Source organism: Podarcis erhardii (assembly GCF_964252035.2).
Source record: "Podarcis erhardii genome assembly, chromosome: 1".
Classification (NCBI taxonomy): Eukaryota; Metazoa; Chordata; class Lepidosauria; order Squamata; family Lacertidae; genus Podarcis; species Podarcis erhardii.
The window spans coordinates 136,413,806-136,439,696 of NC_138497.1; the positions used below are offsets into that span (position 1 = coordinate 136,413,806).

General features: G+C 44.9%; 1 protein-coding gene across 8 annotated transcripts in view; it reads left to right on the plus strand.

The window, feature by feature from the left end:
* Window positions 1-1,042: 1,042 nt before the first annotated feature.
* The window catches only part of FN1 (fibronectin 1), a 74,418-nt gene continuing 49,569 nt past the window's right edge, over window positions 1,043-25,891 (plus strand). For all 8 annotated transcript variants that reach the window (XM_081850673.1, XM_081850674.1, XM_081850675.1 and 5 more), the window contains exons 1-11: window positions 1,043-1,209; window positions 3,806-3,934; window positions 5,792-5,929; window positions 7,748-7,879; window positions 8,548-8,685; window positions 12,563-12,721; window positions 15,878-16,069; window positions 16,563-16,742; window positions 20,833-21,009; window positions 21,513-21,665; window positions 25,496-25,624. In XM_081850673.1, the coding sequence (XP_081706799.1) occupies window positions 1,059-1,209; window positions 3,806-3,934; window positions 5,792-5,929; window positions 7,748-7,879; window positions 8,548-8,685; window positions 12,563-12,721; window positions 15,878-16,069; window positions 16,563-16,742; window positions 20,833-21,009; window positions 21,513-21,665; window positions 25,496-25,624 (1,678 nt within the window). In that variant the 5' untranslated portion in view covers window positions 1,043-1,058. The remainder of the gene's footprint in view (window positions 1,210-3,805; window positions 3,935-5,791; window positions 5,930-7,747; window positions 7,880-8,547; window positions 8,686-12,562; window positions 12,722-15,877; window positions 16,070-16,562; window positions 16,743-20,832; window positions 21,010-21,512; window positions 21,666-25,495; window positions 25,625-25,891) is intronic.

The window sequence follows — 25,891 nt, forward strand, 5'->3', positions numbered from 1 at the left end:
ATAAGAATGCAAAGTAACATGGAAAGAAACTTAAGGAGGAGTGCTGCTTGCTTCTCTATTGCTTTGGGGGCATTCTACCTGTGCAACTCATAAGCTTGAGATGAACTGGACCAGTAAAAGCTGTTGAGCTTTTTAAAGTTTCGCCCAAAGTTTGCTTTCTTGCAAAATGTAGAAAAATAGAAAAGTTTTTGAGCTATTTTTATTGACATTCGTCAAAATCTACACTCCTGGCATAGGTTGCCATACACCCACATTTTCACGGACATAAAAAACCCGATTCCCACCCAGACCCTGTTTCCGACGGCCGATTTCCGTCTGTGTCCGGGAAACCCCGGGCGCAGGGCAACCCTAATTCGCAATGCTTGGGCCGGGGGCTGGGCTGGGGGGCTTCAGCGTCCGGGAGGCGCGTCTGGGGGAAGCCCCGCAAGCACAGGGTCTCCCGATCCCCAACCCCGCCGAGCCCCTGCTGCCAGCCCGTGTCCGCGGCCCCGAGCTAGGTGGACCCAATGGTCTGGCTGGGGGCAAGGCGGCCGATCCGCCGGCTCCCCTCCCGGAGAGGGCAAGGTGTGCGGGGGGGGGGAAGGGGCCCTTGGGGGTCCGGCTCAGGTGCCACAAGGTCTGGCTGCGTCCCGGTGCTTCAGGTTATGCTGGGCGGCTTGGATGCTGGAGATCCCTCGGGCGGGGCTGCGGGCGAGGGCCCCCCCCCGGCCCCCCAACTCGGCTCGCCCCTCGCCCGCCCGCCCCCTCTTTTGTTCGCCCTGGAATGCAACTCCCCGCGACGTCACCCGCCGGCCCGGGCCAATCAGCGAGCGGCTGGCCCTTCCGAGGGGTGTCCCGCCGGCTCCTCCTCGCCCCCCCCCCGCCCCGCTCCGCGCGGGGTCTCCGGCGCCTGGAGCTCCATATAAGCCCGCCGGGACCCAGCGCGCTGCCCTTCTCGCCCGCTGCAAGGTCGGCGCGCCCCCGCCAAGGAGCAAGAGGCAGCCAGAGCGCTCAGAGGGGCCATCGGCAAGGAGCCCCCCCCCCCGCAACCCCGAAGGAAGTCCGCTTGGCTGGCGAAGATGCCCGGCAGCCCGTCCCGCCGGCTGCTTCTGGTGCTGCTGAGCCTCTCCTTGGGCGCCGGAGTCCAGAGCGCCGAGGTCCCGGCCGAGAAGACCCGCCGGCAAGCCCAGCACGTCGTCCAGCCCCCGGTGCCGGCCGGCCAGAGCAAGCGTGAGTGCTCCGAGGGCAGAGCCCAGCGGGGGAAGGAGGCAGAAAGCCCTCCGAGGGTCTCTCTCTTTCACATCCGTTTCTCCCGAAGGGTTTAAGAAACTCGGGAGAGCGCAGGAAGTCAATGCCTGTGCCAAAGTTCCTTATCCCATCCTCCTATTGAGCGCTGTAAACTGGCAATCCTGTAACGGATTACCTGGGACTGGGAGTGAGCTCCAGTGAACTCACTGAATTGCAGTATTAGTTGGTGTCGTTGTTTAAAAAAAATTAATTAAATCCTGATGTTTAGTGTCTCAAGCAAGACGCATCCAGCGCCTTGCATGGGGCTCTGGCTATTTTTTAAAATATCGGTAGTGTCTGGGTTGTTGCTGAATAATGGAGGGTCCTTTCAGAGAAGAGACATCTGGCAATCCTATTGTGCTTTGGGCAGAGGTGTGAATTGATCTGGAAGTCTTCCTGTTCCTCTCCCTCAGCCTTCCCCCCAACCTTGTGCTCTCAAAATGTTTTGGACTAAAAGTCCCATCAGCTCCAGCCCCTTGCAGTTGGAAACATCTGGAGGGCACCAGGTTGGGGAAGGATACTCTTGCCCAACTCCCTACCTGTTTTCTTATTACTTTAAAAGTAATTGTGCAGTGTGTGTGTGTGTGTGTGTGTGTGTGTGTGTGCGCGCGCTATTCAACACATGGGGTTTTCCGAATCCTGAAATATTTGCTTCTGCCTAAAGAACTGAGACATTTGCCAAAGCCCTTCTACTTAAAACCATCAGAAGTGGGAGAGAAAGCTTTCGAGGAGGTGGATGTGAGGGGAATGTTTTCTGGCACTCCAGTCTGTTAAACATGAAATACTCGTTCTAGGGAAATAGGGTGAATAGAATTTACCCATAACCTCATTACCAGGAGGCAAACCCATCTATGTGTTTGCTTATTATATTTGCATCCCTCATTTTTGCCTCCTGGTATAAACAGGGCTTGCAGACAGGCTCCCATCCAGGCCATGACAAGACCCAGGTCCACTTAAGTCAGAAAGCTAAAGTTAAATATTATTGCTCTTAAAGGGAGTCTCTGAGTAAACATGTTTAGATTTGCACTGTGTTGATTTAACTCAAGTTTCCCATTTTTTGAATTCACGCACTTTCTGAACACAAGAGTGCATATTAATTGTTTGCTACAACAATTAAACAGGACAGTAGATGGCTAAATAAAGGCTCCAAGCTATCTAGGAGCCTAAGCCAACTACTCATGCAGCCCATAAAGCTATTGGGCTACACAGTGATAAATGCTTAGAGAGAAGAGAGGCCACTGGGAAATCCATAGATTTCTGTTTGGGTCTCTTTTCTCATGAAAGGACACTAAGCAAGGTTACTTCCTCAAAGATAAGGCTCCACTGCAGGTGTGCTGGTCTGTGGGGCAAATGTCCAGAACTTTCAAGAAGCAAAGTCGACAGCTGCTCAACCAAACAGTGTTTCTGCATGAAATGGAAAGGAACTATAGTGGTACAGATGCTTCAGGTTACAGACGCTTCAGGTTACGGACTCTGCTAACTCAGAAATAGTACCTTGGGTTAAGAACTTTGCTTCAGGATGAGAACAGAAATCACGTGGCGGTGGCGGGAGGCCCAATTAGCTAAAGTGGTGCTTTGGGTTAAGAACAGTTTCAGGTTAAGAATGGACCTCTGGAACGAATTAAGTTCTTAACCCGAGGTACCACTGTATCCACGCTGTTTAGTTGATAGGCCTAAATATCTGTAATATCCCGCTTCCTGTTATAATCCTTCCCTCATTAATCAAATAATTGTTCCTTATGGATTTTCTTGTTCTGCTGCTTCTTAGAAAAGCAGCCTTTAATGCAGTGAGTTTGTTAGAATGCCACAAATTATGTTTTACAAGTTAAATGCAGGATATAACATTTACAGATAGGTAGCCGTGTTGGTCTGCCATGGTCAAAACAAAATAAAAAAATTCCTTCCAGTAGCACCTTAAAGACCAACTGAGTTAGTTCTAGGTATGAGCTTTCGTGTGCATGCACACTTCTTCAGATACCATTTGTAACATTTGTTTTTCATTTTAATAGAAGTTATTTGAAAAAGTGTCAGTCTACCCTGGGAAGTGTCAGTGCTTTTAACGTAAAACTAAAAGTGAGGAAAATGCTTGGAACTGGAGGACTGTGCTGTGTCTTGGCAAAGGCACGCCTGCCCAGGAGAGAGAGTCAGAGTTTTGTCCAACTGCACTGGGGTCTTTCCATTGTCTTGCATGAAAATTTGGATCAGGCTTCCTAGCTGAGCAATCTTTTCCATCTGTTAATGCATTGCTTCAGAATTTGAAACCTCCCGTGGTTCAATTTGAAACATGGTGGAAAAGAGACAGACAAAATCGTTTTGAATTCAAGTCGAGTGCTGATTATCATGCACCTAAAAACCTTCATCCTCTTTACTGAGGTTTCAGGATGCAAAAGGAATGCAGCCTCTGGAGCTAATGTATATTCCATGCATGCCAAAGCTCAGATCCACCCCACCCCCTTGCACATACATCTCCCCCTTGCTTGGAGAACCATTTGTGGTCCAGACAAATGAATGTAATTGAAGACTCCTTTTTCTTTTTCAGCTGGCTGCTATGATAATGGGCAGCACTATCAGATAAACCAGCAATGGGAGCGCATTTACCTGGGGAAAATTCTGGTCTGTACCTGTTATGGAGGGAGCAGAGGGTTCAACTGCGAAAGCAAGCCTGAGGGTAAGCAGAAGATTGCCATTACTACCACCACCACCACCACTCCTACAAAAACAATATTCTGGGGAAACTAGACATTTTTTCAAAACAAAAGATGTTGAGATAAACAGAGCTACTTTGTCTGAAAGTATCTTTAAAGGTAGCCTGTTCTTAACTCATTTTACTTCTTGACTATCCTCCCCACAACCTTGTTTGGCTTTGATACCTCTGAGTGTAGGACTGCCATACATCCGGATTTTCCCAGACATTACTGGGATTTCAAAGGCGGAATTGATGTCTGGGGGAAATTCCGAAAGGCAAGGTGGCACTTTGTCCTGGATCTTACGCAAGTCAGTTGGAAAATCGTGGGTTTTTTGCGTTTTCATAAAAGAAAGCTCAACAATTTGGGAGGTGTCTTGGTTTTTACTTTTTGAAATATGGCAACCCTATGTGAGGGTATCTTTGCTTCTCCTGTCTATTGTCATGTGGAAGTCTTCTGGCCAACCACTCTACTATTTTGTGCTCTGCACTGCTGCTAGTGAAGCGATTTCCAAACAAACTATAGGCAGCAAACCCTCTCTTACAATGATGTGTCTGCCAGGGAATCTCTACGTGGTCAATAGAGAATGTTCCTTTCCCTGCCGCTCTCAGCAAGGGCTATAGAAGATGTTCTAGGGCATACAGAACATTTTGGGCCTCATTGTCTAGGAGTCTCCAGAAGAGTAACCTGGAAATGCTTAGCGCTCAGTTGCAGAGAAAGCTTTGTGGGGATGGGCAGGCTCTCTCCAGGAGTTGGTGTTGGTGCCACCTTTGCCTTAAATGTGTGGATTGGCTTACTTGGCTTTAAAGGGGAAGGAAAGACAAGTCTATCAGTGGCTAATATCTGTGATCACTAAATTGAGCCTCCAGATTCAGAGGCAGTCTACTTTTGCAGACCAGATTCTAGAGACAGGCAATGGGAGAGGGCTTGTTGGGCCTTTGTGCCCTTTTGGACAGCTTCTTGGAAGCTTCTGACTGGACATGGAGAGAAACGGGGTTCTGGAGCAGCAAGCTCTTGCTCTGATCCAGCTGGGTTCCTCTTAGGAATGCAGGTGCCAGGTGCTTTGGTTACACTGTGCGCAGAAGGGCACTTGAAATAATAGTATTAAACTAGAAGGAACTTGTGGGGGGCGCACACAGTGTGGAATAGATGGCAAAGTGTTAAAGCTAACTGAGTCAGGCTTTTTTATTTTGGGGATAAGATTGGCAGGAGGGGTATAATAAAGCAGTCAAGAAGGGGAAGTTGAGGAGCAGCATGCATATTAGCTACAGCCAGAAAGCAGATTAGCTGGAGATCAAGAAGCTCTCCCTAATGGAGTGATGGCTATGCACTTTTTAAGAGCAACCAGGACAGTACAAACCATGGCAATGAGGAATGCATGGCCTCTCTTGCAAGAAAACCTAGGGAATATTACTAGTAAAGAAGGACTCCTAGTTCATGGGATCACATCTTATGCCACAAGGGACCTGAGGTGGGACTATTGGGCTGAGTCATTCAAATCAAGATGTGAACTTCACTTCTGGGTGGGCCCTGCTTTGATCTCTGCCCATTCCCTCCCTGTTTTTCTTCCCTTTCACTCCACCATACAGGTTTCCTTATCTGACCCAACTTGTGTGTTTCTAGGGCTCCCTTCTTTTGCTCTTTCTGTCTTAGGCCCTCTAGGATCTAAGAAGCTGAGCCAAGTGCAGCCAGAGACTTTTCTGCCTGCCTCACCTCCTAGGTGACCCGGTCACCACCCCCTGACCCCTTTATACATGACACTTTAAATGGCTGGGGAGGGGGATTAGAACCTGTGTGCTACATATTCTGCTATGGTGATCTACTCTTTCCTTCCCACTCAGCGGAAGAAACCTGCTTTGACAAATACACTGGAGCTACATATCGAGTGGGGGAGACTTACGAACGACCGAAGGACTCCATGATCTGGGACTGTACTTGCATTGGGGCTGGCCGTGGTAGAATCAGCTGCACTATTGCAAGTACGTATTGGAGATGGAGAGGTGCCTAGGTGCTCAGAGGCAAAAGTCTTATGTGCTCAAGACATTTACTGACACTGTTGGGGCATTACAGAAGTCCACCATTGCCCACCACCAAATTGCAGGAATAGCAAACAATGTCACAAGTCTGTAAGGAATTTTCTCAGTCGAAAAATTCACAGTTCAGTCAGGAACTTAGCATGTGAATGCTATAGAGAAGCCACAAGGTTTCCATTGTCTACCCCAATATCAGAATAAGGACTGTTATTCATGATTATAACTACTATGTAAAGAGAAGCAACTTGCCTTTATAATATGCAAACTTTATGAATAAGTGTTTTTATTTGTTGATATGCATAAAAGAAAATATTTCTTGAGTCAATTACTTCTTTTTAGTGGACACTTATAGGTATTCTTTCTATCAAATGATTAGCTTTCATTTCCATTTGGTGCAAAGAATTTGAACCATAAATTTCACTGTAAAGTAACATGCATAAAAAAACCAAGAGCAGAGAGATTATTTGTAATGGGAAATGTGCAAGAAGATCGAGGAGGTGTAGGTTTGGCCTTGTGCAGCCAACCCTTCCTGTGAGTCCACGCAGGAGCACTCCTGCTGGGGCTGGAGTGCCCAGATAGGGAGCCCTATTCAGCCTGGTTGGGGAAGGTACAAATGGTGCAGCGCAATGTGATCTGAGAGGATGACGGAACAAACACTCCATGCAATTGAATTTGGTGGTGTATGTGGGTGGAGACCTGTGGGGGAATAGTTTCTTTGGGGTTATTTCTCAGTGTAAGAGGGTTTTTATTGCTGTTTAAGAAGGTTTACTGTTTGAGAGTTTTTTGTTGTTGCTGTTTGAGGAGGTTTTCATATTCTGTTCAAATAGACACCCCCCCTTTACATATTGTCTACCAAAGATCCTTTAAAGAACCCGCAGTGTTAATTGGCAACACAGCAATCTCTGCTACAAATGTAAGGTTTTCCAAATTGGAACATAAGACATTTCTGATATTACAGGAATTTGCCAAGTTGTGGTCATTAGATATTTCTTCAACTTAAGCGATGCTTATTTCTGTTGCCCATTTTGGAAAAGAGCTCAGACTGTTCCTCTAAGAAGGACTGCCTGGTAGGACTGTTGAGGAAAATGGCTGCTTTATATAACACCTCACACTGGTCTGCAGGGCAACTGAATTGGATACAGGAGTCTAGGGAGTCACTGATGCTTCTGCTCATCTATGGGGAGGAGCCATCTTTCAATGGTAGGGCATGTGCTCAGCAGTGGAGCATATGCCCGCACTGCCCAGGGTGGGCACACTCCCAAGGGGGGCGTGGTGTGGAGGGTGCCCTCCCAGGCATGGGATTGCTGCTTGGGTGCATGGAGCGCTGTGTGTGCTCTGCAGCCAGGGGTGGAGCGAGCCGCCGATGGTGGACATTCAGCCCGCCGCCTGCCCATGACTCCCAAGCCTCCCCCAGCTGTCAAAACGAAGGGGAAAGGGGGGAATGCCGCCGGCAAAGCGGCGCTGCTCCCCCCTTCACTCGATGGCTTGGGGTAGGCTTGGGAGTTACGGGTGTGCTGAATGTCACCCCCCTCAGCAAAGACACCCGGAGCGATCCGCCCCCACTGCACCCCCTTCCTCTGCCTCTGCATGTGCTTTGCATGCAGAACTAGTTAGAAAGGTCTTGGGTAGCAAGGCTGGAAAACATAATTGCCTAGAAACTTGGAGAGTTGCCACTAGGCAGAGGAGACAGTGCTGGACTGGATGGACCAGTGCAGTGTCTTGGTATAAAGGAGTTCTGTCTAATTCTATGTGCAATTTTCACAGATCGCTGTCATGAAGGAGGTCAGTCTTACAAGATTGGGGATACCTGGAGAAGGCCTCATGAGACAGGGGGCTACATGCTGGAATGCGTGTGTCTTGGCAACGGGAAGGGTGAATGGACTTGCAAGCCAGTTGGTATGTATTGGTTTATGTTTGTTCCTGAGGTATCAAATGTGGATCTGCAGGCGCTTCAGATTCAGTAAACAAAGCTCTTTATGGCAATGGTTTGAGGTAGATGTTGGCCTCTTGATTATTTGACAGGATACTTTCTTTCAAAGATAAATGTGTGTGTATGTGTGTACACACACATATCTATTTCTCCTCCCTATTTTATTGCTTTGAATATGTTCTAACATCCTTAGGCTGTTATATATGGAAATCACTTAATGTAGCTGGTATGGCGATTGGGCCTATTTCTCACTCAGGCGGTCATCCTGAATCTGAGGAAACTCATGATTGAATGCTCTCAAATACAAAACAATTCCTGCTACATAGAAAATAAATATAGCATTCAAGCTACTTCAGAGCATTACTTTTTCTTTGTATGGAAAAGGATTCATTCATGTGATTCCTGCCCATGAAGTCTGAAGTGAAAGGTGAACACCGTAGTGAGAACTGGGCCTCATGTTTGACATATTTTCTAGATATCCACATGCTGTTTTTTCACTTCACCTATTAGTGCAGTTTGGAAGGAGATAATGGAAGCAATTTCTCCTTCCCCTCCTCAGTTAAGAAATCTTGTTTCATCTTTTGACTGAAGAACTTTAATAACCAAAGTATCTTTCACAAATATTTTTCTGTAGCTGAGCGGTGCTACGATAATGCAGCTGGGACTTCCTATGTTGTTGGAGAGATCTGGGAGAAGCCCTATCAGGGATGGATGATGGTGGATTGTACTTGCTTAGGAGAAGGCAGCGGACGCATCACCTGCACTTCCAGAAGTAAGTATCACCTTAAGGCAGAACGATGGCCAGGCACCAAGATGATTTTTGTGATAGTCCAGCTCCCATTAGCTCTGAACAGCATGGCCAGTAGGGACAATGGGAGTTGTAGTCCAGCAGTATTTGGGGGGCAGGGGGAAAAGGTGTGGAGGTCCTCAGTGGAATGCACAGGTTGCAAGACTAAGTACACACTTACTTGGGAGTAAGCCAAATTGAACATACTGGGGCTTGCTTCTAAGTAAACATGAGTAGGATTGTGCTACACTAGTACAATCTTGTGCATGTTTACCATGTATACTGCTGTGTCCTGTGGCTCTTAAGTGTACATCAGACTGTGGATGAAGTGCTAATCATGCTTTATCTTTTGATGTAACACCTCTCATTCATGCTGTAATTGTAAATTTCCTGCTTGCTCTTTGGTCTTGCACTTCATGCTGGGGAAAGTTTTCCCATTCCAGGAATATTGTAAAATTTGATCAGGAAAGCTGTAACCAGTCCTTTATCTTTTAGAGAAACTGGAGATAGACTTGTGAACTTCAGAAGCAGCTAGAGTGTTCTCCTAATGCTATTTCCCAGATACACTCAGAATTACCGGCAGATAATTTAGTGCTGCATCAATTATTTTTGCCACAAACTTAAAAGTATCTTCAGGAAACCATTGGTTGGAGACTGTGGTTGTGTCTTCATTGGAATTTACTAGGAAGGCACTGCCTTGGAACCTAGAATAATTTAGAGTGAGGAAGTTCATTGAAGGAAAGTTTCCTGGTCTTTCTCTGCACCAGCCACCTGTGTCCCTTTTCCCCAGTACCTGTTCCATGTGGTGGTGGTGGTGAGGTGGCCTCCTGAACAGTGTGGGATTAGGTTGAGGACTGAGGAAATGGGTACATTTCCCTCCATGCAGTTACTTAAGTTAACTTATCTGAGGACACATTGTGATTAGCACTGGAGTTTGAAAGATAACCAAAGCAGTGAACTGCTTGCTACTCAAGCATTGTAGATATGCAGTCCTCTGTATTAACAGCTCTGAAATGGAGCAGTTACCGTGAGGTGTGTGTGTGGGGAATCCCATGTATAGGTGATGGAGCCTTTGGCATACATAGGAAGCATTTTTATTTGAACCAAATAAAGCATTTTATTTATTTTATTTTAGTTTGAACCAGTGAAATGTTTACAAGAAAAGCTTCCATGTTTTTCTTTTTTTTCCTTTAAAAAAAAAGCCACTTAAAAGTGAGATCACTGACTGAATGTAAAACCCATATAATCTGACTTTGGAAACATCTCGTCTCCTAAACCTTGTGTCTGGTAGGTTTTGAGATATCTTCTTTTAGTTTTTAATTGTTGAGGCAAAGTCATGGCTTTTTACTAACATAAACAATAGGATTTTAATGCCCAAACCCTCAAAGTAGGTTTGCTCTGCCTCCATGGCAATAATACTTCTGAATACCGGTTGACGGAAGCCACAGGTGGGAAGAGTGCTCTTCTCCTCAGGTCCAGCTTGTAGGTTCCAATCAGGCATCTGGTTGGCCACGGTGAGACCAGGATGCTGGACTAGATGGGCCATTGACCATGAAGAAGTAGTCTTAGGTTTTTACGTTCATACGAGATTAAACTTTAAAGCCCTGGAAGACAACCTTTCATTTGTAATTGCAGTCTGACTTGTGGTGACAATACATATGCATTACCAAATGGGGAAGACCAGGAGGTATAATGTTTGCAAGTACTAGTAAAAAGACATGATCCAATTATTTGACATTGATACAATTTGTTCCATGACATGATTTGTCTATCATGATTTCTCTCCTACAGTTTACTGTAGGAGAGAACAGAAAGTTTCAGTATCTTTCTGAAAGTTAATGAAGCATCTTCTACAAATCTAAAATGTAAACAATGGATTCAATACAAATGGTAGATACATCTTTGCTAATAATCACAGGTTTTACAGTGTTGCCCCATAGAATATCTCAATAGCCCTATGGAGTAGGCAGTGACTGTTCCTCGTAGGCAGGAGAATTCTTGGGTTTATATAGCAGGCATGAGGAACCTCTGGCTCAGAGGCCCAGTGTGGCTCTTGGGGCCTCTGTATGGGGCTTTTGGGACTTCCCCAAACCACATACCTCACCGGCCCAGCTCCATGCTGCCTTTGACTACTTTTTTGCCTGGCTTTAACTGTGATAATGGCTCTTGATTTCTTGGATGGAGGTTGAGAAGCTGAGCGATTGTAGAGGAGTTGTAGAAATGCCTGACTTTGTGTGGTTGGCATGTAGCTTGTTGTACAAAACTAAGGGTTACATCTGTTGCACTGTCCATTTTTGCCTCTGGCCAGCCCACCGCTGCTGTGTAGTCCCCAGAAAGTTTGCTGATGAGGGAATATCTCCCGCAGGCTAGAAAATGGACCCCGTCCTTATACAGCATGTGAAAGAGCTGCTTGCAGATGGCATTCGGTTTGTTTGTATGGATGGATTGGCATTTTGATTCCTGATCTATGTTGATAACCATATCTGTGGACTTAAGCCCTTTCTGTATGTTGTTATGGAGTTGCTCCACCACCCACAATAACACAGCCTCTGTTCTCATTTTGCCGCACTGTTGTAGTCATTTTGGGGGATCCCCCAAATTCAGGCACCAGTTCTGGGGAGTGAGCCCCACTGAGCTCATTATAACATACTTCCGATGGAATGTACTGTTAGAAAGCTTAGTTTTATTGAAGCTTTTCTGGCCTTTTTATGAAGCATGCAGCTGCTGGCCACCCAAGGATGGAGATCTCCTTGTAAATGAGCAGGCCTCTTAGAACAAACCACCATGTTTTATTCCCACAGAAGTTTCCTTGTTTCCCAGCTCTGAATGTTTTGAAAAGTGCTTTCCCAGGATTCCATTCACACACATGAACTTGGTGTATAAAACCACAGACCAGTTTCCTTGCCAGGCCATGGTATTCTGTCAATCTGATCTCATGGCTTTCTCAATTATTTCCCACATGTTGGTTTTTGTGGCCAAAGTGCAACAGCTGAGAAACCATTTGGAGTGATTCAGAGGTTTTCTTCTACCCAGCTCCAGTATCTCCAGAGGGTTCCCACCCCATGACCCTGCATTTCTCAAGGGTGGGTTTCAGCTGTCAGGCACAGTGGGCAGGAATTTCCTGGTGCCACTTTGTTTCAGGGAGAGCAGCTGTATGAATGGTGATGTCTGCTTGCACAGAGAGGTGCGATGAGTGTGGTAATGTGTGCAGGAGAAAGACTTGAAGCTATCAGCATGTGGCGGGAGGAGAGTAGAGGAAGGCAAGCATTGGAACAGAGTATTTATTCACTGACCAATGGATGGGTCAGTTTGTATCTTCCTTGGGCACTTGCTTCCTAGGGCACAGGAGGTATGTTTTCCAGTGTACATGACCAGTGGCAGATTATGCCCCTCTTTGGCCCTAAGGTATATCTTTAATAGTCTCATACATATGTTTGCCATTACTGGGAGTGTTGCCTGGATGGCAGGATTTATCCTCTCATAATTGTCCAAACTGCAGCAGGCTGTTGAAGTTGCTCATATAGGCTTTGATATAAAATCCACAACTGTCCCTGGGCAACTGACTCATCTCTCTGTTTTAATCCTATAATTGCAAAATCAAAATAGTGATTTATCTCAATCCGTTGTTAACTAGCATGTAAAGTTTTCAAAGTAGTAGAAAAATAAATTCCGCTTGATTCTTGGTAACTAAAATAGACTGTTGGTGTTTAATTAGATCGGTCTGTATGACAGATCAATGACTGTGTGAAAAAAAAATCAAATGTTTTTACCAGTCCAAGTGGATCGAGGTATCTGTAGCACACGGGCTGCTGAAATGCCAAGGGCTTCATTTCCCCATTGTGTGTTTTCATTTCCTTTACAGACAGGTGCAATGATCAGGACACCAGAACATCTTACAGAATTGGAGATACCTGGAGTAAGAAAGACAACAGAGGGAATCTACTTCAGTGCATCTGCACAGGGAATGGCAGAGGGGAATGGAAGTGCGAGAGGCATTCATCTCTCCAAACCACAGGCATAGGTAGGTGATCAACCTGGATATGATCATGAAATCTAAATGCATCACATTGGTTCTGTAACTGATTTGCTTCTTTTTCCTGCCTCCTTCCTACGCCTTCCTCAGCCTCTCACAAAAGAGTCCTTGTTCTGTTTGTGGGACTTAGAGGGACGCGGGTGGTCTAAACCACTGAGCCTCTTGGGCTTGCCGATCGGAAGGTCGGCAGTTCAAATCTCCATGACGGAGTGAGCTTCCATTGTTCTCTCCCAGCTTCTGCCAACCTAGCAGTTCAAAAGCACGCCAGTGCAAGTAGATAAATAGGTACCGCTGTGATGGGAAGGTACAGTGGTGCCCCGCAAGACGAATGCCTCGCAAGACGAAAAACCCGCTAGACGAAAGGGTTTTCCGGCAAAGACTTTTAAAAAGACGGCAAAGTGAACTTGTGAAGGATTTCGGCCTAGATGTGGGATCTCCAGGATGACAGCAGGGATGGAGACTGGGGAACGCAACCGGGAAAGGGGGGGGGGGATATTGGAATCCAAAGGGTGTTAAACTATACTTTATTCGTTTTTCTATCTTTTTTTATTTTAACCTGTTCTGCATATTAAAGAGGCGAACTCGTGGAAGGGAGCGGGGTCGATTTTAGGGGATGGAAAAACATTTTTAACATTGGGTTAATCATAATAAGTTTAAAATTTGGGATAAGAACTTGTTGAATCTATTTGAAGGAATTGGAATACAAAAGGGGGTGGGGCGGGGAAGTCCTGAAAGGATATCAATGAAAATAAGGTTATAAAATGGATGTTTTATTTTTCTTTTTTCTTTTTTCTGTTATATTTGAAAATGTTCAATAAATATTATTTTTTTTAAAAAAATCAAATCTCCATGACGGAGTGAGCTTCCATTGTTCTCTCCCAGCTTCTGCCAACCTAGCCGTTCAAAAGCATGCCAGTGCAAGTAGATAAATAGGTACTGCTGTGATGGGAAGGTACAGTGGTGCCCCGCAAGACGAATGCCTCGCAAGACGAAAAACCCGCTAGACGAAAGGGTTTTCCGTTTTTTGAGGCACTTCGCAAGACGAATTTCCCTATGGGCTTGCTTCGCAAGAAGAAAGCCCATAGGGAAATCTCTGGGGACCTCTTTTAAGTGGCTTTGCTCCCCACTGCCAGCATTTTAAAAGCGGTCCGGGATAGCAGGGAAGCGCTTCCCGCTATCCCGGACGGCTTTTGAAGGCGGGGGGGGGAGCAAAGACTTTCGCCCCCCGCCGGCCTTCAGAAGAGGTCCTGGACCTCTTCTGAAGGCCAGCGGGGGGCAAAAGTCTTTGCTCTCCCCTGCCTGCCTGCCTGCCTGCCTTCCCAGGAGAGCGGAGAAACGCGCGTTTCTCCGCTTTCCCGGACGGCTTTTGAAGTCCACTGCCTGGGGCGATCTTAAAATGCTGGTGGGCGGCAGCCCTGTCGCCTGCCAGCATTTTAAAAAACCCCGGGACAGCGGAGGACTTCTCCGCTGTCCGGGGCGATCATAAAATGCTGGTGGGCGGCAGCGCTGCCGCCCACCAGCATTTTAAGATCGCCCCGGACAGCGGACTTCAAAAGCCGTCCGGGAAAGCGGAGAAACGCGCGTTTCTCCGCTCTCCCGGGAAGGCAGGCAGGTTTTTTAAAAATGCTGACAGGCGGCAGCGAAGGCTTCTCTGCTGCCCACCAGCATTTTAAGATCGCCCCGGACAGCGGAGAAGTCCTCCGCTGTCCCGGGGTTTTTTAAAATGCTGGGGGTGGGAAGAAAAGCCCTTGTCCCCGGACTGGTCTGAAGGCGGTTTCCATAGGAACGCATTGATTGATTTTCAATGCATTCCTATGGGAAACCGTGCTTCGCAAGACGAAAAAACTTGCGGAACGAATTAATTCCGTCTTGCGAGGCACCACTGTAAATGGCGTTTCATCGTGGTGTTCCATTGCACCAGAGGTGGTTTAGTCCTGTTGGCCACATGACCTGGAAAGCCGTCTGTGGACAAACGCCGGCTCCCTCAGCCTGAAAGCGAGATGAGTGCTGCAACCCCATAGTCGCCTTTGACTGGACTTAACTGTCCAGGGTCCTTTACCTTTTACCTTTACATGTGGGAAGAAGTCGGTTAAGCTGGGATTGTGTATAGAAGGGAGGAGCAGTAGGAGGCAGTGGCACTTGTGCTCTTAATAATTGCAGGCTGTGTGTAGCAGGAGTGGGGATGGGGGCTGGAAGATTACAAAGCCTATGGGCTTTTCAGGTGCCATGGCTGTCCTCTGTTAAGCTATATATAAACTATTAGCAGGGAGTTCCTGGAGCGGCCCAGGTATTCAAAGAAACCCAAACATATGATGACTTTTAAATTGATAGTATAATTTGTGAGAGTTTGGACTGTGTGCACACACATACACCCACACACCAACCCAGGACTCTGACCACGTGACCTTGCCCTGAATAATTTTTTGGGGGTGGAAAAAATTATGATTAATTATGAAATAATGATTAATTTGGGTTCATTTGGTCCACCAGCTTGATTAAAAAATGACTCCTGGCCTGCAAACATAGATGAAGATCACCTCCTTCTCCTTGGAAACCCTTGTGCCAAGTTTGGCAATGATGTCTCAAGAGGCATCCGGACTTGCACAGGTTGGAACTGTACCACCAAACTGGGCAACAATATTTTCAGTGGTCTCCAAATTGGCATATTTTGAACTCATTGTGCCAAAGTCACATTTTGGACCGCCATATTGATTCAGAACAACAGCCGGGGTCCCAACATTGATGAAAAGTGAGAACCCTCATGGCAATATATCTGGAGAGGCATTTGAACACACAGAACAAATGGGCAAACCGTTTCCCAAAATACATAGAAGATAAGAACCCTTGGTCTGTTCCAGCAAGGAAGTTGGACACAGGAATAGAAGCAAAGGTGCCTCTGAATACCACATGCTGGGGAGAAGCCTTTACTTTTTCTTTAACGTGTTCTAAAAACAAAATAGGCTGAACAGTTAATGACTTTTATTTCCCCATTTCAAATCTTGCAGATTTAATGAAACTTTAATTGGTTGATTAAGTGACTCAAAGGAGATAATTAACTGGCAAAGATGATTTAATCAAGGGACAGCCCTGGCTTTATGCAATGTGAACTGCAGGGTTTAATTGCTATCACACTTTCCTCTGAAGGAACTGCGTCTGCTACCATCACAGATGTGCGAACGGCGCTCTACCAACCTCAGTCCCAGCCTACTCCATATGGGCACTGCATGACTGACAATGGCATGGTCTACTCTTGGGGGATGCAATGGCTGAAGACACAGGGGAGCCAGCATATGCTGTGTACTTGTCTGGGCAATGGAGTCAGCTGCCAGGAAACAGGTACGGGGCATTTCAAATTCATAAAAGATTATCACTTAGGGATACTTGAGACTAATTGTAGGGGCTAGGTTTGATTGAGGTAGGTCTTTTAAAGATTGGCGCACCTTAGGAGAATGAGTCACACCGTAGCTGTTTCACTGCTACCGACCGCAGTAGGACTCAACTGGATCATGTAAAGGTACTGAGTTGCCCTGCCTATTTCTTTGATCTCCTTTGACTACCATGCCTAAGTCACCATGTAACACTTACTGCTACGATGTGATCATAGTTTAGAGAAGCAAGCCTCCCCATTCAACATCTCTCCTCAGAGAAAGAGGAGAATAGAAGAGCATTGAATACAACAGTTGGATGGTGCTGTAGGGTAAGTTATGATAGCTTCAAGCTGTAGGAAAAAGGGAAAAGTAGAAAAAAGCTCACTGTTAAGGAAGACATTGCATTGCATTGTATTTGTGGTTAGATGATAGGATAATGATGCAAAGTTTTGTTTCTAAAGCTGTGACCCAAACCTACGGTGGCAACGCCAATGGGGAGCCTTGTGTCTTGCCATTCACCTATAATGGGAGGACTTTCTACTCCTGCACTTCTGAAGGCCGAACTGATGGGACTCTCTGGTGCAGCACAACCTCAGACTTCGATCAGGACAAGAAATACTCTTTCTGCACAGAACAAAATGGTAAAATTCTTTAAAAGGAATACATACTTGGGAGAAATAAGGTTTTGGGAGGCTAGCACTGTCCACAGTGGCACAGGCCCATTAACTGAAATTTGCCATTGCTCCACTGAATTCAGTAATGGACTGTTTTTCCCCTAACGTGACTTGTGAGGATGGAGGAAGATGCAAGAAATACAGAATATAAAAGTCTGGTGGGTGTTGGTAGAGCGGGATGAGAAGTAGGATTTGAATCATAACGATCTCATAATAGAGCCAGTTCAGTGCAGTAGAGAAAATATTTTTCTGTACCAGAAACCTAGGTTCAGATCTCTTGTCCTTACCAAATAGCCACAGGAGGGTTATTTATTCTGCATGTTCCATTTTATAAGACTGGAATTAACAGTAACATGACTCACCAGTTTACTGGCAGTCAGACCATAGTCTGAAGAGAATGTAAATCTAAATAAATGAATCTGCCACTCAGGTTCACAACTGGTTTCTTCTTGGGAAAACTGCACTTCCAGAGATTGGGTTGGAGAATTCTTCTTAGGAATGATTGGCTAAGGAATGTTTGGAAATTACTCTCTAATTTCACTCATGTGCTTCTGCCCTGTGTCTCATCAGCTGGTTCCTGGAATTGCACAAGGGGTAGTATGTGAAGTTAGAATATATGTGCATGTGCAGTTACGTACATAGTTTATTTGTATCCTGCCTTTTCACAGTTCATAGCATGCTCAGGGCAGCTTACAACATAAAATTACATAACTACAACATAAAATGTAATTATAAACAATAAATAAAACACTAACAAATACAAAACCAAGCCGAACAATTTTCACATAAATCACAGCAAATTCAAAAGTAAAGATACAAAAGACCAGCAGCAACAACCCTCCCCTCCCAAAGAATACCCCAGCCCCTACGATGGCAGTTTGCTCCTTCTAGTCTTGTGGGGGAAGGAGATTGGATAGAAGTGAAGCTGATAGTTGGAATAGAGCTCTGCATCCTGGATCCAGGGCCCTTTCTCTGTAGTTGTCTGACTGGCTTCTTTTTCTTTTTTCAAATTCCACCAAGACCTATGTCCATATTAGGCTTGAGGGGAAAGATGCCTCATGAGTATGATCAGTGCAATGCTCTGATGTCACTCCTTAGATCTTGAATCTGCAGCCAGGTTGCCATATATAGCAGCAAACAGAACCTGAGTCTTATGTGGCCTTTTCCCCCACCCCCACCCCAAAGCATTTTGCCTCTGAGATGGGGAGGGAAATTTGCATTATAGCAGGGATCTGCCTGTAGAGCGAAATAGTGCAGCAGGGAGTGGAGCTACTAGCTTTATAATACCAAGGCAGAAGCTGCCTGTCCAAATGATGTTAATGCTTTTAAACAATTGATTTGTCCATTATATAAAAGAAATACACCCAGTGCTAAAGTGCTTCAGATAAAGGATGCCTGCTGGAGTCTCCTTATCTGAATTTCTCCCCAGATTTTAGGGTTCTCAGTTAATTGATCTTGTTTGCTAATGTGCCGGTGCTGCTCCACAATGTGTCTTTCTTCCATTTTTTATTTCCATTGTTAATGCAGCTGAGCTGGTGTAATTTACTATAGTTTCCAGTTTCCAGTCCCCCATTACAGGCTATCAAGGTGCACAAGTGTTTATAGAGTATTGCACTAGCACTGGTGACACCACAGTTCCAATATGCACTTGACCATGAAGCTCTCTGAATGACCGTGAAACATTGTCAGCTCACTGCCTTGCAGGTTTGTAAGAATAAGGTGCAGGGGCAGGAAGCAGGGAGAAGACCCATATCCATCACTTTAAGCTCCCTGGAGGAAAGGCAGGAAAGGAATATAATACCTAAATAAATAAATAAGCACACTGGTTAAAAGATCACATGAAAGGGAGAACTGATGTGATTGCATTGTTAATCAAAATCAAAGCTTGTAAATGTCATGATCTGTGTAAAATGTGTTCTCCTGTGCATAATCTAATACTTACTTTGGATAACTAGTAATCTGCCTTCTTACTTGAAATGAGTATATTCCTAGCTCTTTTAGTTGCAATAAAAAGCCCTGGAAGCATTTGAGCTCAGGCAATGCTTTCTAGTAACAAGAACTGCAATAGCTGGTGGCACACAACACGGACAGGACCAGTGGTCAGCTGCTTACTGGGAGGGAGAGGAGTGAGGTAGCAGGCAAGACTGGCATGGTGCAAATGCACCAGCAAAACCAGTCCAGTGCTTCCACCAGTGCAACTGGGTCTTCCTCCTCAACCTCCATCTCAGCAAGCAGCAGCAATACAGCAGCAATACAACCAGCAGCAATGTACAGCCAATACAAAGGTCAGGTAAGCCCTGCTGCCCCATCATTTCTGAGTTTCATTCCTTTGTTTACTTAATGTTCGTTCATTACTTTCATTTCCAAAAGTAACAACAGCTGCTAACAACAACATACCGGACTCAATACAACCAAGTTCTCATGTGCCTGCCTACTCTGTGGCCAGAAATTGGGGCATTACTTTCATGCTGCACCTACTTTTATCCCACTTTGATCTTTTTAAAGAAGGAGCTTCCTTTAGCAACTGGGAGTGGCATTGATTATAATGTTGCCATGTCAAGGTCCACATGGAAGAGGAGAAAGAATAATTAAAATAGAACCACACAAGCATCTGCCTAGTCTTACTGACTATTTTAAACCATTGGGTTGTAATTAGGGATATAAGTTAAGGTCTTATTTAAAGGCTTAGAGAGCCGTTCTGCTCTCAGGCAATCTGCCCACCATCCCACTGATTTTCCAGGATTTGAGTAAATTTGTCCCTGCCCTGCCCTAGCAGCTACTTCTGCACTATGATGAAGCTCCAACTTAAAATAGCCATTTATCCCCCTCTCCCTCTCCTTTATTTACATGATTAAGAGCAGAGAGATGTTATATAGCCCCGACCAAGGAGCAATGGCAGATAAAATTAATAGACTATGCCGAAATGGCAAAACTCATGGGAAGAATTAAAAACCAGGAAGAGTTAACTTTTAATAAATGGGGAAAATATATAGTTTATTTGAAAAAAATTATTGCAAACAATTAAATTCATTAGCAGGTTTGATGTAAACTTGTAGCTAAAGAATTGAAATAAGGAATAATTAAGGATTAGTAAAAATTGGAAGTATAAAGGAGATGCAGGGGGGATAATTCTAACATAAGGACCCACAAAGGGGTGGGAGAGAAGTCAAAGGATATGTGCTTTGCTTTGCTTTTTTTTTTTTTTTTTGATGTTTTGTAAAATTTGAAAAAATCAAAAATTAAAAGAGCAGAGAGATGTCTCTTAGTGCACATCTTAGTGCACACTTAGTGCTCTGGTTTCCCAGTGCTCCAGCGATGTGTCTTTATCTTTCCCACCCAGTCTCTGGATTAGAGCATAGATGAGGCCCTGTTTAAAAAAAAGCCTGAGGATCAGCTGCATTTCTGAAGCATCAGGGAATGAAAATGATGACTGTATTAGATTCACCATTCTTGGGTTAGCAGGAGTCCTATCTGGCTTCAACTCTTGAGAGCAGAGTTTGGTTTTCACATTTGCCAGGAACTTTTTTTGAGAAAACCATTTGTGTACAGATGGAGGACTGCTTTCGCAACTTAACAAGAGTATAGACCATATTGGTTAGATGCTTTGCAAGTTTATTCCATTCACCCTCACAACAACCCTGTGTAGGAACCAAAGGCTGTATCTGAGGATACATGAAGTCTTCTCACAAACTTATTTTAATATTTTATTAAATTTTTCTTCAGAAAGAACATAACTTAATCACATAACTAATAAAGTGATGGACATAATAATTGGGGGGATGTGCTTAGTTGAGGGTAACTCTGTATAGGTTTTTTGAGTAGGATTAGGACTCTGTAAGGAATGCCCTGCTGAGCTGGAATTCAAATCAAGCTTTCTTAAGAGCAAAGACTCTGTATTGCAGCAAATTGCATACTCTGAAGTGACATATCAAAAACACCACTATCCTGGATATTATGATGTTATGGAGATGGGTCTCTGTGAATGGCAGTCATGCTAAGAAGTCAAGATAAGGCTTTGCAATGTCCACTTCCATGAATGGCTATTTCTGTCTTGCAGTCTTGGTTCAGACACGTGGTGGTAACTCCAATGGAGCCCTGTGCCACTTCCCCTTCCTCTACAACAACCAGAATTACACTGACTGCACTTCTGAGGGACGGAGAGACAGTATGAAGTGGTGTGGAACCACCCCAAACTATGATGCTGATCAAAAATTTGGATTTTGTCCCATGGCAGGTATGTTGAACATATATTTAGTGAGAGTCCAGTACTAAGATGTTTGACTGGTGCTCTAATTCTTTGCAGATTGTGAAAGAATTTTGTCTATGTGATGCTGAAAGATCACTAATTGAGCCTCAGCAGCTGTCTATAAATATTAGCCTCAATCATATTCAGCCAATATTCCATTCTGGAATCTAGAACCTTGTGGGAATGCATCTTGTCCTTAATTCAAGCTCCAGCAGTAGCTGTAAATTCCAAATTGCCTCCCCCTCCCAATGTAAATTAATCTCATTTGATATGCATTGCTGAAATAGTTTTACATTACAACTTTAGCAAACACATCGATATCAAAACTCTTATGGAATCAGTAAGACAGAATGAAAATTTGTTCAAATATTTTAACAAAATTGTTTGTTCGAAAAAGAAGATTGCCACTGTTCTTTGCTTAATATGAGGTATGGCATACACAAACATAGGCCCCAACAAACAAACCTCACTCTTTATTATTCCTTGAACAGCTCATGAGGAAATCTGTACCACCAATGATGGAGTCATGTACCGTGTTGGAGACCAGTGGGACAAACAGCATGACATGGGCCATATGATGAGGTGCACTTGTATGGGAAATGGGCGTGGAGAGTGGACCTGCATTGCTTATTCTCAGCTTAGAGGTATTTTCCCATTTCTGCTTGTATGCTCAACTTGATACGGCCATTTGCAGTCTGTATGACAAGGATTAATCTAGAGTGGTCATATGATGTGGGTGCAAGGGGGTAGGTAATCTTCAGATATGATTTTGTTGTTGTTGTTGTTTAGTCGTTTAGTCGTGTCCGACTCTTCGTGACCCCCTGGACCAGAGTATGCCAGGCACTCCTGTCTTCCACTGCCTCCAGCAGTTTGGTCAAACTCATGCTGGTAGCTTCGAGAACGCTGTCCAACAATCTCGTCCTCTGTCGTCCCCTTCTCCTTGTGCCCTCCATCTTTCCCAACATCAGGGTCTTTTCCAGGGAGTCTTCTCTTCTCATGAGGTGGCCAAAGTCTTGGAGCCTCAGCTTCAGGATCTGTCCTTCCAGTGAGCACTCAGGGCTGATTTCCTTATGAATGGAGAGGTTTGATCTTCTTGTAGTCCGTGGGACTCTCAAGAGTCTCCTCCAGCACCATAATTCAAAAGCATCAATTCTTCGGCGATCAGCCTTCTTTATGGTCCAACTCTCACTTCCATACATCACTACTGGGAAAATCATAGCTTTAACTATACAGACCTTTGTTGGCAAGGTGATGTCTCTGCTTTTTAAGATGCTGTCTAGGTTTGTCATTGCTTTTCTTCAGATATGGTAAAGCTCTCTTAATTCTTTATTAATTTCTAGATTGCATTATTCCATTGGCTTCATTGGGAATTGAGGGAATCCCTGCAAAACTCAGGGCATTTAGTGCAGCTATGAGTAATAATGGGCAAGGCCCTTTGCTCTCCCGAGCGAAATCTTATGAGGAGTCTAGTAGTCTCTGGTGGAAAATTTCAGTTCCTGAAAATCGCTAGAGACACATAGACATTTGCTGTGAGACAAAAATCTCACACACAAACTTCTTGAATCCTTCTTTACCATTTGTGCATTTGAGGCTTGGTACAGACCATTTTTGTCTCCTTGCGGTTGCCCACCGGAGAGCATGAGGCTGGGCTTGGAAATCCGATGTTCAGCACAAGGCAGTGCCAAACTGGCTTCACCATGAAGGGGTGGAAGTTTAGGGGACGCTGGTGGTCCTTTGCCAGTCTGCTGGGATGGTGTCAATTGCAGCAGCTCCACAATATGGCATGGCAGTGGGCCTGCACTCATTTCTCTGCTGCTTTGCCATATGAGATCTCAGGCTGATCTTCTGGCTTCTCAAATGCTGCTTTGTACTCCAATGCTGGATGGTGCCCAAAGCCAGCATTCAGACTTCTGACCTTGAAAAAAGAAAAGAATTGCTGAGTAAATATAATACATTCCCTTTGAAATGGGATAAAGCATGTGCAGATGAAATGCATGCATACTAATTTGCATAAACAGAATCTCAGGCGCTTTAGTATAAGGATCTCCTGTATCTACCCTTTTGGTACCATGTAGACACCACTCCCAGATTAGTTTGGTTGGTAGTGATGTGCCGAAGGACGAGTGTGGAGCTACTCTCTCTTCTTCAGTGATATCTTCCTTGGATGAGGAGGAATCACTAATCTACAGGAAAACTGGGTAGGAAATTCTACTGAAAGTTCCTGAGTCTGTGGATAGAGAAGTGCTTAGACAGCATGAAAGAAAAATAAAAGAAGGTGAGAGTGCAGACATTTCATCATCTTGCATTTGCCTCACACCAGTGGATTACTGTTTAGAAGAAACAGGGTGGAGAGAAGACTTCCAGCTGCTGCTGAAATGGAATATAATTTATAGGGGACAGTCTGTTCCTGATTTTTCTTTGGCACGTTATGTAGCTCCATAACTTCCCAGTTCCCTGTCTTAGTGTTGCCCAAAGTGTAGGTAGGCTTAGAGTGATCTCTAGTTGTGCTCGCCCTTCTGTGTCACTACTGTGCTCTCCACTGAAGTGGTGATTCAGAATTAAAGCTGATTTTTATTGCCACTAGGAGATCCAGTTGTTATTCTGTATACCTGAGGGATTGGTGTTGGAAGGAAAGCAAAATACATTTTAAGATTTTGAATTGTGTTGGCTTTTCAGTCTTTTTATGAAATTCAGTATCCCCCCTCAAACCTTTGTAAAGAAATTGGGAACAGGGCTGGGCGATATTAGGTTTCCAACACTGGGGTGTATCACCAGCCAAACATCATGCTTTGCCGATATACTGTGATGTTGAAAAAAGATGCATTGTCCCCAGTGCTTTGCTGGTCAGGGCCAAAGCAGCTGAACCAGGTCCACTCAGCTGGGGGGTAGGAGGGCTCCTGCCCCACAGCTAAGCGAGCCCATCCTATGATAGAGCCTGACAGACTCCGATTGCAGGACTTCTTCCACCTTCACCGGCATGGGCGGGTTGGCGGGCAAGCAACCTCCTTCTCTCAGGAGAAAGAGGCATCTCTCTCTCTCTCTCTCTCTGTCTCTCTGTCTCTCTGTCTCTCTCTCTCTCTCTCTCTCTCTCTCACACACACACACACACTCTCTCTCTCTCTCACACACACACACACACACACACCCTTGCCCAAAGATGGAGGGAGCCCAGCGATACAGCTTGTTTCTCCCTCTGCACTGGCATGAGGGGCAGACTGCGATGGTGGTTTTACTCAGCAGGATATCTGCTTCTATCACCCAGCTGTAGCTGTTTCTCCCTCAGCACACTGGGCCCTGGAGGGACTCAGGAGTGGCAGCAGTTTCACTGAGTTAAACCATTATTGGGGTCTGCCCCTCATACCAGTCCTGGGTGATATATCGATATATCACCCAGGCCTAGAAGACTGATACTGAGAGTAATTATAGCATGAAAGAACCAATGTTAAAACACACATACACACAAACAAGAGTGTTGGGTGAGCAGAAGCCCCTTCACATGCAACTGGCTCTGTGAGAAAAAGGGGCTGTAGGGGGGTGCCACTGGCTGCAGCCCATTTGTTGCACCACTTCCTCAGTCCGCACACTGAGTTGAGGGGGAATCCTCTGCATGGACTTCCACACGAGTTGACCACCGGAGATACTGTGAGTGTCTTTCCCTTTTGTAGATGTCCATTCTCCGCACTTGGATGTTGAGGGCAGGGAAGCTGTGCAGCATCGGTGGGTGGGGTTTAAATGCCTGAATCACTTTCCTCTAAAGATGAAATACGGTCAATTCACAGCTCTGCATTAGGGTGTCAGCTGTTAGCATTTCAGTCAATCGAATGAAACAGGGTTCTATAACAGTATGCATGAAGGAGATTATAAGGCTGGTGAGGATGCAAGTGATGCATACAGCTATTTTGCACCCATAAAACTTGCTTTTCTTTAATATTCAGGTCAAAGGTCTGTATGGGTATGTGCAAGGCCATAGACTGGATTTGCAGTTGTTTCTATTTCTTCTCTTTAGCCTGCTTGGTTTTTAAACAAAGACTAAGGATTGAAGCAAGAGAGAAAGCACCTTTGTCCCAAATATAATACTCACTATATTTAGTAGTAGTACTTGCTGCCTGATGTCTAATAGCCTTGTAGAAGAAATAGCAGGATAGTGGTCAGAGACTTAAGGGGTTTTAGAGAATGAGCCCTTTACAGAAATTGCATATTGTCTAGATTTTATTTCTCGCATCAGAATCTCAGTGCCAAGAAAAAAATGCAAGCTTGTGGAGCAAGGGGGTATTTTAACCTGATTGTGTAAACCTATAGTTTTCTTTGTTTATGTGAAAATTGGTTAATTCTCTGTAGGTGACTTTGCTGTGCTTTGGAAAAACTTGTGCAACTTGTTTCACAATAAAGCACCATTAATCGGGTGAGAGCTCAGTAACCTGTATTTGTTCAAAGTAATCAATAGCACAAATATTGTACTTGTATCTTAAAACAGACCAGTGTATAGTTGATGGGGTCACCTATGATGTAAACCAGACCTTCCACAAACGCCATGAGGAAGGACACATGTTGAACTGTACATGCTTTGGTCAAGGTCGGGGAAGATGGAAATGTGATCCTGTAGGTAAGTCCATTCTCAACTGAACTTCCTGAAATATCGAGAGCCAGAGAGAGGGGGAAGGAGAAGCACTTAATGAACAGTTAGGCTTTTGCCAAACCCCAATTTGATAGCAGGTATAATAATAAATGAGTGAAGCTACATTTGATGTTAAAAGTCACATCACTCCATCTTTTAAAGGCTGCATTCTCTGTAAAACTATTACAAAAATCTGTTACCAAATACTGCCTACCTAAAACTTTGCTAATGTAACTAGTATATACCACCTCTTCA